This window comes from Gymnoscopelus braueri, assembly GCF_963280865.1.
Source record: "Gymnoscopelus braueri genome assembly, chromosome: 16".
NCBI lineage: Eukaryota > Metazoa > Chordata > Actinopteri > Myctophiformes > Myctophidae > Gymnoscopelus > Gymnoscopelus braueri.
Genome location: NC_137616.1, coordinates 22,641,227 through 22,652,690, shown reverse-complemented (window position 1 = coordinate 22,652,690; position 11,464 = coordinate 22,641,227). Strand labels below are relative to the sequence as shown.

The 11,464-nt window shown below is 43.2% G+C and overlaps 1 protein-coding gene across 1 annotated transcript; it reads left to right on the top strand.

Annotated features, from left to right (window-relative positions):
- Window positions 1–1,429: 1,429 nt before the first annotated feature.
- Window positions 1,430–3,091, top strand: LOC308103389 (glucose-6-phosphate isomerase-like; the record flags this gene model as incomplete). The annotated part of the gene is made up of 1 exon (XM_080453344.1): window positions 1,430–3,091. The coding sequence occupies one exon, from the start codon at window positions 1,430–1,432 to the stop codon at window positions 3,089–3,091; it is 1,662 nt and encodes a 553-aa protein (XP_080309470.1).
- Between the last annotated feature and the right edge of the window lie 8,373 nt (window positions 3,092–11,464).

Here is an 11,464-nt window from a genome sequence, read left to right as displayed (position 1 = left end):
CACACACACACAGAACCCACCTACACGGCATGCGTATCGCAGAGGACCGAGGGAGTGATGCACCATGTGGGAAGTTGGTCGGATCAGCTGATATCCTGATGTCATCAATATGATATCATAGTACTATTGACGTCATAGACTGGCCTCGACTCTACTTTTTGCCAGACCCAAGGGGTCGGCCTACATGAGGCTCTGCCCCCTTTCGTCCATACATGGGCGAAAAAGACCGGCTGTATAAAAGGGACCCTTTCTTCTCCATACATGGGCATAAAAGGGACACAGGCTGACACGTAATACGAAGTCCGTCATACGAAGTCCTTATAAAGTACTAGGAATTTATTCTGGGTCTGGCAGAACCAGGTCTCCTGGTCTTGTTCCAAGTAGGCCCGTGTTCGCCTATAATAGTTATAAAACAAGACCAGGAGACCTGGTTCTGCCAGACCCAGAATGTGTCCATATATGGTCAAAAAAGGGACAAGATGGACATACTTTTATGCCCATGTATGGACGAAATGGGTCAAAGCCTCATGTAGGCCGACCCCTTGGGTCTGGCAAAAACACACCCAGTGTGAAGTGAGCGGTGCTATTTATGAGTTATTAATTTCATCATGCATCTCGGTAGCCAATCACAGCACGCCCTGCGAAGTGACGTGCTTACATTTTTTACATTTTTATTAATTTCATCATGCGTCTCGCTAGCCAATCAAAGCACGTCCTGCAAAGCTTAGCCTATGGGCGTGTTTTCCACAGCATGGCGTGACCAGGCAGTCCTCTGACGTCACGCTCATGTCACCTTGACTCAGCCATATCCATATAAGGAGTCCTCAGTGCAGCTACGCCGGTTGTCTAACCTCAATGTGTTGTCAGTCAGCTCCATATATGGACACAGAATGGGGCATGTGGGCATATACTGAAGACATAAGGGATCTCCATATATGGGCATAAAAGGGACATGAACTGACAGATACAGAGATCTCCATATATGGGCATAAAAGGTACTCCCCATATATGGGCCTAAAAGGGACAAGGACTGACAGATACAGATATCTCTGGTAGACTTCACACACAACAGAAGCTGTTGCCTAACAATGCTGATTTGCGCACATAATCCGCCCATCTGCGCATGCCCATAACTGGGCATAATAGCCACCCTCCACAACTTGAACTCAACAAAGAGTGATGCCAGTGCGTGACATCAGAAATGATAATTATCCTAACTGACTACTCGCTGGCATAATTTGACTGATCGTCAAACCACCTCCCAGTGGCAACTTTTGGTAACTAACATAACCCACTTTAATTGCTTTCAGGTCTTTCCTGTACTTCTTTGTGTTTCTTCAGTATGGAGCTACCTGCTTGTGGGTCCTTCCACCTTTTCCCATGTTGTACAGGCCTTATCGAGGATACAGATACTAAGGCAACCTTCACCATGGGACTTACAGGCGATCCAAACTATCAGAAACTTGAACAATGGTACAATGCCAATGCTGGAAATCTCAACATGAGAGCCATGTTTGATGCAGACAAGAAAAGATTCAGCCAATTCAGCGCAACCCTTGAGACAGATGATGGAGCCATCCTGTTGGACTACTCTAAGAATCTCATTAACAAGGAAGTCATGGCCATGCTGTTGGCCATGGCCAAGTCCAGAGGAGTTGAGGAGGCCAGAGAGAAGATGTTCTCTGGAGAAAAGATCAACTTCACAGAAGGCCGTGCCGTGCTCCATGTTGCCCTACGTAATCGCTCAAACACGCCCATCCATGTCGATGGCAATGATGTCATGCCAAAGGTTAATAGGGTGCTCAACAAGATGAAGGCCTTCTGTCACAGAGTACGCAGTGGAGAGTGGAGGGGATTTACTGGAAAGACTATCACTGATGTGGTCAACATTGGTATCGGAGGCTCTGACCTAGGTCCACTGATGGTGACCGAGGCTCTGAAGTCTTACTCAGCAGGTGGACCTAATGTGTGGTTTGTGTCCAACATTGATGGCACTCACATGGCCAAGACCCTGGCTCAGCTCAATGCAGAGACCACACTCTTCATCGTTGCTTCCAAGACGTTCACCACCCAAGAGACCATCACAAATGCAGAGTCTGCCAAGGAGTGGTTCCTCCAGACAGCAAAAGACAAAGCTGAAGTTGCCAAGCATTTTGTAGCGTTGTCCACCAACGCACCCAAAGTGAAGGACTTTGGCATTGACACCGAAAATATGTTTGAGTTCTGGGATTGGGTTGGAGGCCGATACTCACTGTGGTCAGCTATTGGTCTGTCCATTGCACTGCACATAGGATTTGATAACTTTGAGAAGCTTCTTGCTGGTGCACACTGGATGGACAACCATTTCCGTAACACGCCTCTGGACCAGAATGTGCCTGTACTGTTAGCCATGCTGGGAGTCTGGTACATAAACTTTTTTAAGGCTGAGACCCACGCCATGCTGCCCTACGACCAGTATATGCACCGCTTTGCTGCCTACTTCCAGCAGGCTGACATGGAATCCAATGGAAAGCGTATCAGCGAAAATGGCTCATGTGTAAAATACCACACTGGACCGATCGTCTGGGGAGAACCAGGGACCAATGGACAGCATGCTTTCTATCAGCTCATCCATCAAGGCACCAGACTGATTCCTGCCGACTTCCTGATTCCTGCCCAGTCACAGAACCCAATCAGGGACAACCTTCATCACAAGATCCTGGTGGCCAATTTTCTGGCCCAGACAGAAGCGCTGATGAAGGGAAAGACACCAGACGAGGCCTGCAAAGAACTGCAGGCCAGTGGCCTTGCAGGACAGACCTTAGAGAATCTGCTGCCTCACAAAGTTTTCAAAGGGAACAAACCAAGCAACTCTATTGTTTTCAAGAAACTGACTCCCTTTATGCTTGGAGCTCTGGTTGCCATGTATGAGCACAAGATATTTGTGCAGGGTGTTGTGTGGGACATCAACAGTTATGACCAGTGGGGGGTCGAGCTGGGCAAGCAGCTGGCCAAGAAAATCGAACCTGAGCTCACAGACAACTCTGACGTCACCTCCCACGATTCATCCACCAATGGGCTTATCAATTTCCTAAAGAAAAACTTTGCCTAAATAACCTCCCTCTGCCTTGAGCTTCAATTTGTAACCGAATCCCATTGGCTGAATAATTCCACAGTGTTGTCTTTTTCATCGGCTAAATTATTGTTATTGACCACTGTATTAGCCCTTAGATGTGTATTTGAACCTCTGAACTGTCAGGTGCTCTGCTTGCACCTAGTAGTTCCCGCCCTCTCCTGGTTTACGTCATCATTGTACCATGTCGTCCATGCCATGCCCAAATATCGAGTCTTGCCCAAGTATGGGGATGCCATAGATGGAATTCCCTACTTTTGTCATCATTGTACCATGTCATCATCACTATGATGTCAGCTATGCCCAAATATAGAGTTCCATGTCATTCTTGCCCAAGAATGGAGGTGCCCAAATATGGAGTTTCATGGGTTCTGTCACTGTTAATTCACATCACACCACGTCATCAACCTCCTCTGGATTCCTCTGGACTCTAGACAACTGACTGCCAGTTCAGTTGGTAAAGACAAGTTATGGTGTGTTTCTAGTTTGGCTCTAGAGTTCAATTTTTCAGATTTGTGTTTGCTTTACCCTTCCTTGATTTTGCTTAATAGATCTTCATGGAACTAGCTCTGCCTGCTGTTGCCTGCATTTAGGTTCACCAATTAATGTGTACATACTGTAGGCTGGCAACAATGCACCCCACACCTATGATTTCGTCAGCACTGACATAAAATAAATGTATTTGTCTAAACATAAGTCAAAATACTATAAATAAAAAATAAAGTGGTGTGTGAGTGTGAGTGTGTGTGTGGGCGTGCACGTTTATTGAGTTTTTTAAAAACGCATACAGCTCAGATCTGTATATATTTACAGATTGTTACGTACAGCATTCAACAGTAGTAATCGTCGAGCAATATACAAACATTTAGACATGACCATGACAGTTGTCTTCATACCACATTAAGCTCTATGTCCAGAATATTTAGATTTTGATGCACTCCCATAGACAGTGAAATCTGGTTCCAGTTGTTGTTTTACGTTTGGAACTATTTGGGGAGATGCCTGCTGTATATTTACTGTATATATATGGGAATATGTGCACATTATGTACATTATATTGCATTTGTAAGGAAATTCTGGAAGGCAACAGCAGAACTTTCCCCCATGTTTCTTTGTCTATTGTCACATTATGGGCCCCATTCTCAGGCCAAAAATTCCCCGTTAAATCGGGATAATGGACCTGCGCCGCCCCAATAGGTTATTCTAGCACCTGCTCTACCCGTCACCATTATGCCGACGCCGTTATTTGCGCGTGGAGGTGTGCCCGTGGGCGTGTTGCTGCTATATCCCCCACATTGAAATTCTCAACCCACACATGGGTACGGCTTGGGGAGGGGGGATAGTGGATTCTAAAAGCACCCGCTGGTTTATAAAATCACCCGTCAAGTGCACACAGACACTACAATGGCTTTGTGCGTTGGACCATGAGCCATGTTGCCAGCCTTGGAGAGAAATAAGCAACCGTCCGCAGGTCTATGAAAACAAAAAGAAGCAACTAGCCACATGAGCACTTCAAACTACTAACTAGAGCTTTCATATCCCCTAAATATTTCAGCCTGGCTCGACTAATAATTGACAAATTAGACCCAGCCCAGCCCGTCAGTCATTTTTCTAAAGAAGCCTTATTTCTCATTAAATCTTGGTAATTCGTTAAGAACAGGAGTCATTCTACCCTAACAGTCTATATTTTATTTAAAAAACAGCTTGGAGCAAATAGGGCTATATAAATATATACACTTCCCCATAACCATTTTAAAAATGATTATGGTTATTCTATGAAATATATGTTTCATAGAATAACCGTAATCATTTTTGCAATGGAGAAATCACAATGTTACCTTCTGGCCGCTGCCTGTGCTTTCATTTGAAGAAGTAATCCAACATTTACTTTGAGGTGAAAAAGACATGAAGAAAGTTCTGAAGATCCATTATTTATGTCATGTTATGGTTTAAACTTTAAAGGGAGCTGCGTCATGACAAGACAGTGATTGATTTGACCTAGGCTACTTTAGCCTTGCGCTGCCCTGTTGATTAATTATTTGGCATCAGCTGTGTAGGAATATATAACTATTTTAAATGGCTTTCATATACTCTTGGGGATCTGACTAATATGACAAGTTGCTTATTGTGAACACAATAGCCTACGCTACAAATTAATTAATATGTGAATTTATTTGGATGTAAAAAAAACGTAGACCCAGCTCAGCCGGTGCCGACGGGCCGGGTCGGGTCCCGTTGGGTTTGGGCTAAAATCTTAAGCACTTACATTTTTTATAAGATGATCGGATCATAGTGTGATTTTCATTTTGGCTGCTGTCTCATTAAACCCACGCTGCGGGACGTGCGGGTGAATATTATATTATAGCCTATATTATATATATTAGCCTGCTATATTATTATTATATTCCCCGCGTAAACGCTACGTTCATGACCCCCCAAAATAACCATATTTGAACTGGGGACCCCCCCATTTTGTTTGACTCGGTTCCACAGATAAATATTGTGAAAATAGCAGATCTACAAGCTCGCCAGGCGTTGGGTGCTCCATTGTGGTCTCGACCCACAGGTTGAGAACCACTGCATTAAAAGCTCCAAGCAAGTTACATGTCTAGTAGGCTATGTTGTTGACCACGTAATGTAATGTTTTTGGTTTAGTGATAGGCTGCTCCGTGGCGCGCGCGCGCCTCATCGTATGCTGTCCAAAATAACAGATCTGTAACTGTCGACACGACATGACGCAGCGCCGTTGATAGCTTGTATGTCTGTTATTTTGGGTAGGCGACGCACATACGCATCGCAGCAATGTGTCTGGGTTTGAGAGGCTTTGATTGATGTAAACTTAAAGTTTAGCTCTGTTCGGGATTACTGAACAAAGGTGGATGATGAAAGATAACGGGGACAATATGGATGTAAGTTAACTTTTTAACTGCGTCACTTCAGAGGAAACTATGGAGCAACTTCAGAGATGTTTACACACCCCTGGAATCCATTAGAACGGTGGAAATAGAACGATAACAGCCAACGTGAGTACATAGGCTAGACCTTTCCTAAAACTGTCCAATTTATTATACCCATGTGCTACTGTTTGTCTGTGTACCACGTAGGAGCGTTGTCGCAACATGATGTAATTAATTATTTGGGAGCAGCCAGTGTGTACCAATAGTATACATATTTTAAATGGCTTTCATATACTATTCCGGATCTGACTAATATGACAAGCTTATTGTGAACACAATAGGCTACAAATTAATATAAAAATGTATTTGGATAAAAAAAAAAGAAGAAGGAAAACAAGCCCAATGTGGCTTATAATAATCAGACCAGGCAACAGTGCAGACAGGTAGATAGGCTAGAGCAGTGTCTATCAACCTTTTTTGTGCCAAGGCACACCTGGCATAGCCAAAAAATCCCAGGGCACACCTAGATATACGGTATATATATATATAGAGAAAAAAAGCAAATGCAAACAAATATTTCTGTTTTTGCATTATTTAGACATGCAAACTTGTAGCTTTTCAGCTTCCACTAGCCGTTTTTAATCCAAATAGGGCAATAGTGTGACACCTGACCCGAAAAAAACAGCATGTTGTCACCCTTTTCACCTCGGGGCTGTTTGCATGCCTGATTATTATTATTGTTTAAAAAAAAAAAAAAAAAAAAGTTTTTTTTTCTTTTTTTTTTTTTTCAAAATTATATTTTTTCAAACCTTCTTCAAACGGCGCGGCACACCTCAGCAGTAGCCCCGGCCCAAAATTGGGACGTTTGCCAGGGTTGATATACACTGGGCTAGAGCATATATTGGATCGGGATGACGGCTAGCGCAGTCTTCTCTTAAAGGCAATGGCTTCTGGCACGGTGATTGGTTTTATCATTGTAACGCCCAAACCACACCTATGCATAATGTAACGGGTAGCTCAGGTGTTTGGCGGGTGAGGGGGGTGCCATAGAATACCGAATTTTGCGGGGAAACGCCTCTTGCCTAGTCCGAAATCCCTAATTAGTGGTTTGTTCAAATCTGGCTCTGAATAGAGCCCTAAGTGTTGAACTCCAGAGCGCTCTCAAAGGGGAAAGTCTATTCTGATTCAGTTCTTGCAGCTCAGAATAGAATGTTGATACAAAATGTTCATGTTTCTGTTGGTCTATAAAAAATCTTTCTAGTGGATACAAATCAACTGATACATTTAGAGTATTTGTTTTCTTAAAGATTTACATAATGCCAAACTTCTAATAATGCCAAAATCCTTGGTGGGTATATTATACTGAGTTTTCAGAAATTAAAATGTTTTAAAGTTCCCAGTATCGAAAGATCATACACTCTTTTTATACCTGCTTTCTGCCATGTTTTGAGACTACTGCAGGTCCTACACCCTCAGCTGATAGAGCTTGTGTTTTTTTTTATAATTTTCCAAGCTTAAACTACAATTTAGTTGCAATGTGGCATTTTCTTTACTCATAATCATACTTCTGGTCAAAGCAAGATGAAAGTGAAACATTTATTTTGAATGCATACCTCAATGAAGGGTTTATTTATTGGATAACCTGCTACTGTATTTCAAGCTGAATTGCATTAGATCAGTACATGATCAGCGAAAACCCTGAGAACTTGTTTATTTATCAAAAGTAATCAGCTATGAGAAAAGGGAAATGGGCAGACAAACTGCTTTTTGAAGAAGAATCTGTTCAACATATCTCATTTGGTGTTTTTGACAGTGGACATCATTATCATGTATTTTGCTCTCATATTGTACAGCAAAAGAAACCATCTTGACCTGAGGAAATTGATCAAAGGCTCATAGACAGGATACAGAGGCCACACACACACACACACACACACACACACACACACACACACACACACACACACACACACACACACACACACACGCACGCGCGCTTGTGAGCGCACACAATGCACAGACAAAGGTGATGCCCTTCTATTCAGTCTGCAGTGTTATAATGGGTATTCAGTGGAGACAAAGTGAGATGTTCCTCTTACATGTTAATGGCAATGTTGATACCGCCGGGGACCAGAATGTGTGTGCCAACTTGCTGATAGCATGTGTGAGTGAATTCGTCCCAGCCTATTGTGATTCAGTGCGTCATGATGGGGGCCAGAATGAATGAAATGTCAGGCTCTCGTTGGGGGAGCTAAACTGGCTACATAGAATGGAGAGGAGAGCACATAAGCAGAAGAATCCTGAGTGGTCATTTCACTCTGAATGTGCAAATGTAACCAAATGGACCCTGGTCAAAAGCATACATATTGTAGCTGTTTTTACGGTGTGGTTGAAGGCCAACAGGGTTTTGTCAAATGTGTCTGTATGTCGGTCTCCTCAGAAGTAGACCAATCACAGCTCATGCTGCTACATGCGTGACATCATAAAACAGAAACCGCCGCTGTAAATTGAATGCAACATTCAGTCTGCACAACCATTAAATGCCAAGGTGACACTGAATAGTGTCGTAGTTTATAATGCATGAAACATTGTTCTTGTGAAGCACCTTTATACAGTACTTAAAGGTGAAGTACAGAAGGTTTCTACCTCCATTTGGCCAAAAGAGGCGCAGGCCATCACCACACCAGGACATGCACACAAGCAACCAGCCTGCACTATAGCGTGGCTTCACTAACAACGCATTGTGATATGCACATCAGCTTTGTTCACAACTTGCACGCTCTAACTTATTAAACGTTAAAGATCGGACAGGGAGGCAACAGCGTTACTAGACTATCTTTTGTTGATGTTTCTCCGTTACACTCACATTTCCTTACCTTCTCATGCTTGCTTTTTCCACACATACCCATTATAAGTATAAAACTTAGAATTCCAATACTACAAATATGAAGACTCTTTGTGCTCTGTCACTTTCTCCATCTGTCTGTCAGACATTGATCTCAACATCTTTCCTCTCTTGCACCACTAGAATTACATCCTCTGTGTGGGTGGAAAGCAATTACAATGGGTGCAGGTCATTTACACCATGTGCACGTACATGCACGTGTGTGAGCACACACACACACACACACACACACACACACACACACACACACACACACACACACACACACACACACACACACACACACACACCAAATAGTTTCAATCTTGTTGATTTGTTTTTCTTATTTTAGAATTCAACTTCCTCCAGATCAGGATCTAATTTCCTGACAGTTAACCCACTGGGAACTGTTTGTGTGTGTCTGTGTGTGTGTGTGTCTGTGTGTGTGTGTGTGTGTGTGTGCGTGTGCGCGTGTGTGCGCGTGTGTGCGTGTGTGCGCGCGCGCGCGTGTGTGTGTGTGTGTGTGTGTGTGTGTGTGTGTGTGTGTGTGTCTGTCTGCAAGTCTTTTTGTTTATATATGTTTGTTTTTTAATCAGTGTGTGTGTTCTGTGTGTGCAAAATACATACAGGTTTCATTCCAGACAGCTGCTAGAGGTTATTGACTGGCTCACCTTAGCACAGCGGGCAATCAAACAGAGAACAGGGAAAATGGAAGTCTTTTGCTGCTTCCCAGTCTGTGGCAGGGTTCCCTGGTCATTGCAGGGTGTCCTGGTCATTGGTGTAGCAGGGTGCCCTGGTCATTGGTGTAGCAGGGTGTCCTGGTCATTGGTGTGGCAGGGTGTCCTGGTCATTGGCGTGGTTTTCCCATAATGTGTGTAGGAATTTACCCACAAATATTTACCTCCAAATATCTTTACTTTTGTAAAAGGTAGAAATTTGACACTTTGGGGTACTACTAGGGCCAGGGATGGGCAACTGGCGGCCCGCGGGCTGCATGCGGCCCTCACCATCACTCAATGCGGCCCCAGGCCAATATATTATGTTTTTTTTTCTTCGAACATGTTGCACTTTCGAAATCACAAAGAAAAACTAAGTAATCTAAACATACACGAAATGGTGAACTATTGCCTTCAGCTGTTCCAAACATGCAACTTTCCATGATCCATTTTAATTACAACAGTCAGAAAACTGAATCCATCCTATTTGGGATGGATTCAGGTAAAAGGTAAATGACTTCAAGGTCAAAGTCGATGACACAATCATCACTAGCAAAGAAGAGATTACCTATTTGGGATGTATTCTGGACAAATACCTGTCAGGTGAAAGCATGGCAACAAAGGTGGTCAAAGGAGTAAACCAGAGAACCAGATTTATGGGCAGAGTTTCCTCTTTTGTCAACCCTCAGGCCCTCAGGACCCTCTCAGGGGCCCTGATTCAGCCCCTTTTTGACTATGCTATAGCTCCTCTTGGTACTCCAACACCTCAGTGTCACTGCAGACTAAGCTTCAAACCTCCCAAAACAAACTGATCCGACTACTTCTCGGACTGGGGCCCATGACCCACCTCTCTCCCATTCACTTTGCCAGCCTAGGCTGGCTCAAGGTGGAAGACAGGGTTAAACAACTAAAAATGGGTCTGGTCTTCAAAATTGTAAATGCAGATTTGCCCGATATGCCCCCTATACCCGCATATCTGTATAAATACCTCGAAAAAGTTAGTGACACCCACAGCCACGAAACTAGAGGGAGCGTAAACAACAATCTGGTACCACCCACCCATAAAACAAACATGGGCAAATTCTCCTTCTATAGCACAGCCACCAAGGAATGGAATAGTCTAACCCCATCCCTCAAAAAATGCAGTTCGCTGGGCTCATTCAAAACAGCCCTAAAAACCCATCTTTCTGGAGGCCGAAAGAGGAGCTAGTACCAGTTTCCCTGTAGACAGACGACCCCCCCCCCCCTCCTCTTTTTGTACATATTTTGTATTTCCTCATGCTTTTTTTGTATATAATTTTTTATTTTTCCATGCTTCCCCCCCCCCTTTCTTTTTGTACATATATTTTTAAATGCTTTTTTTGTACATAGTGGTACTTTTTCTGTATTATCTGTATTTTCATGTTGATTTTTGAACTGTTTGGTTGCTACTATATATGTCTATGAAATTAACTCAAGGACCCCAACGGAAACAAGTCCGCAAGGACTTTTTTGGCCGGACCTTTTAGACAAAAGCATTATAAATGTAACTGTGTTGTTTTACATTCTTTTGCCTAATAAAAATTTCAATCAATCAATCAATCAGTCCACCAGTAGAGCGCGCTCTCGTTTATTTTAATAGAAGCCATTAATTATAATTCTAGTGTTCATTTTTGTATATTTTTAAAACTCATTCAGTGCCAGGCTTATTTCAAGCTTGTTGATCCCTGTGCCAGGATTAGGCTATTATTTTACCTTTTCAATTGGTCACAGAGTGTTTGTCTTCAGTGTGATTGATCCCCTGATGGTTGCTAATCACTGAGGTGATTCAGGTGTGGTTTCACAAATGTCAACGAGGTCATTGTGACCTCGTTGA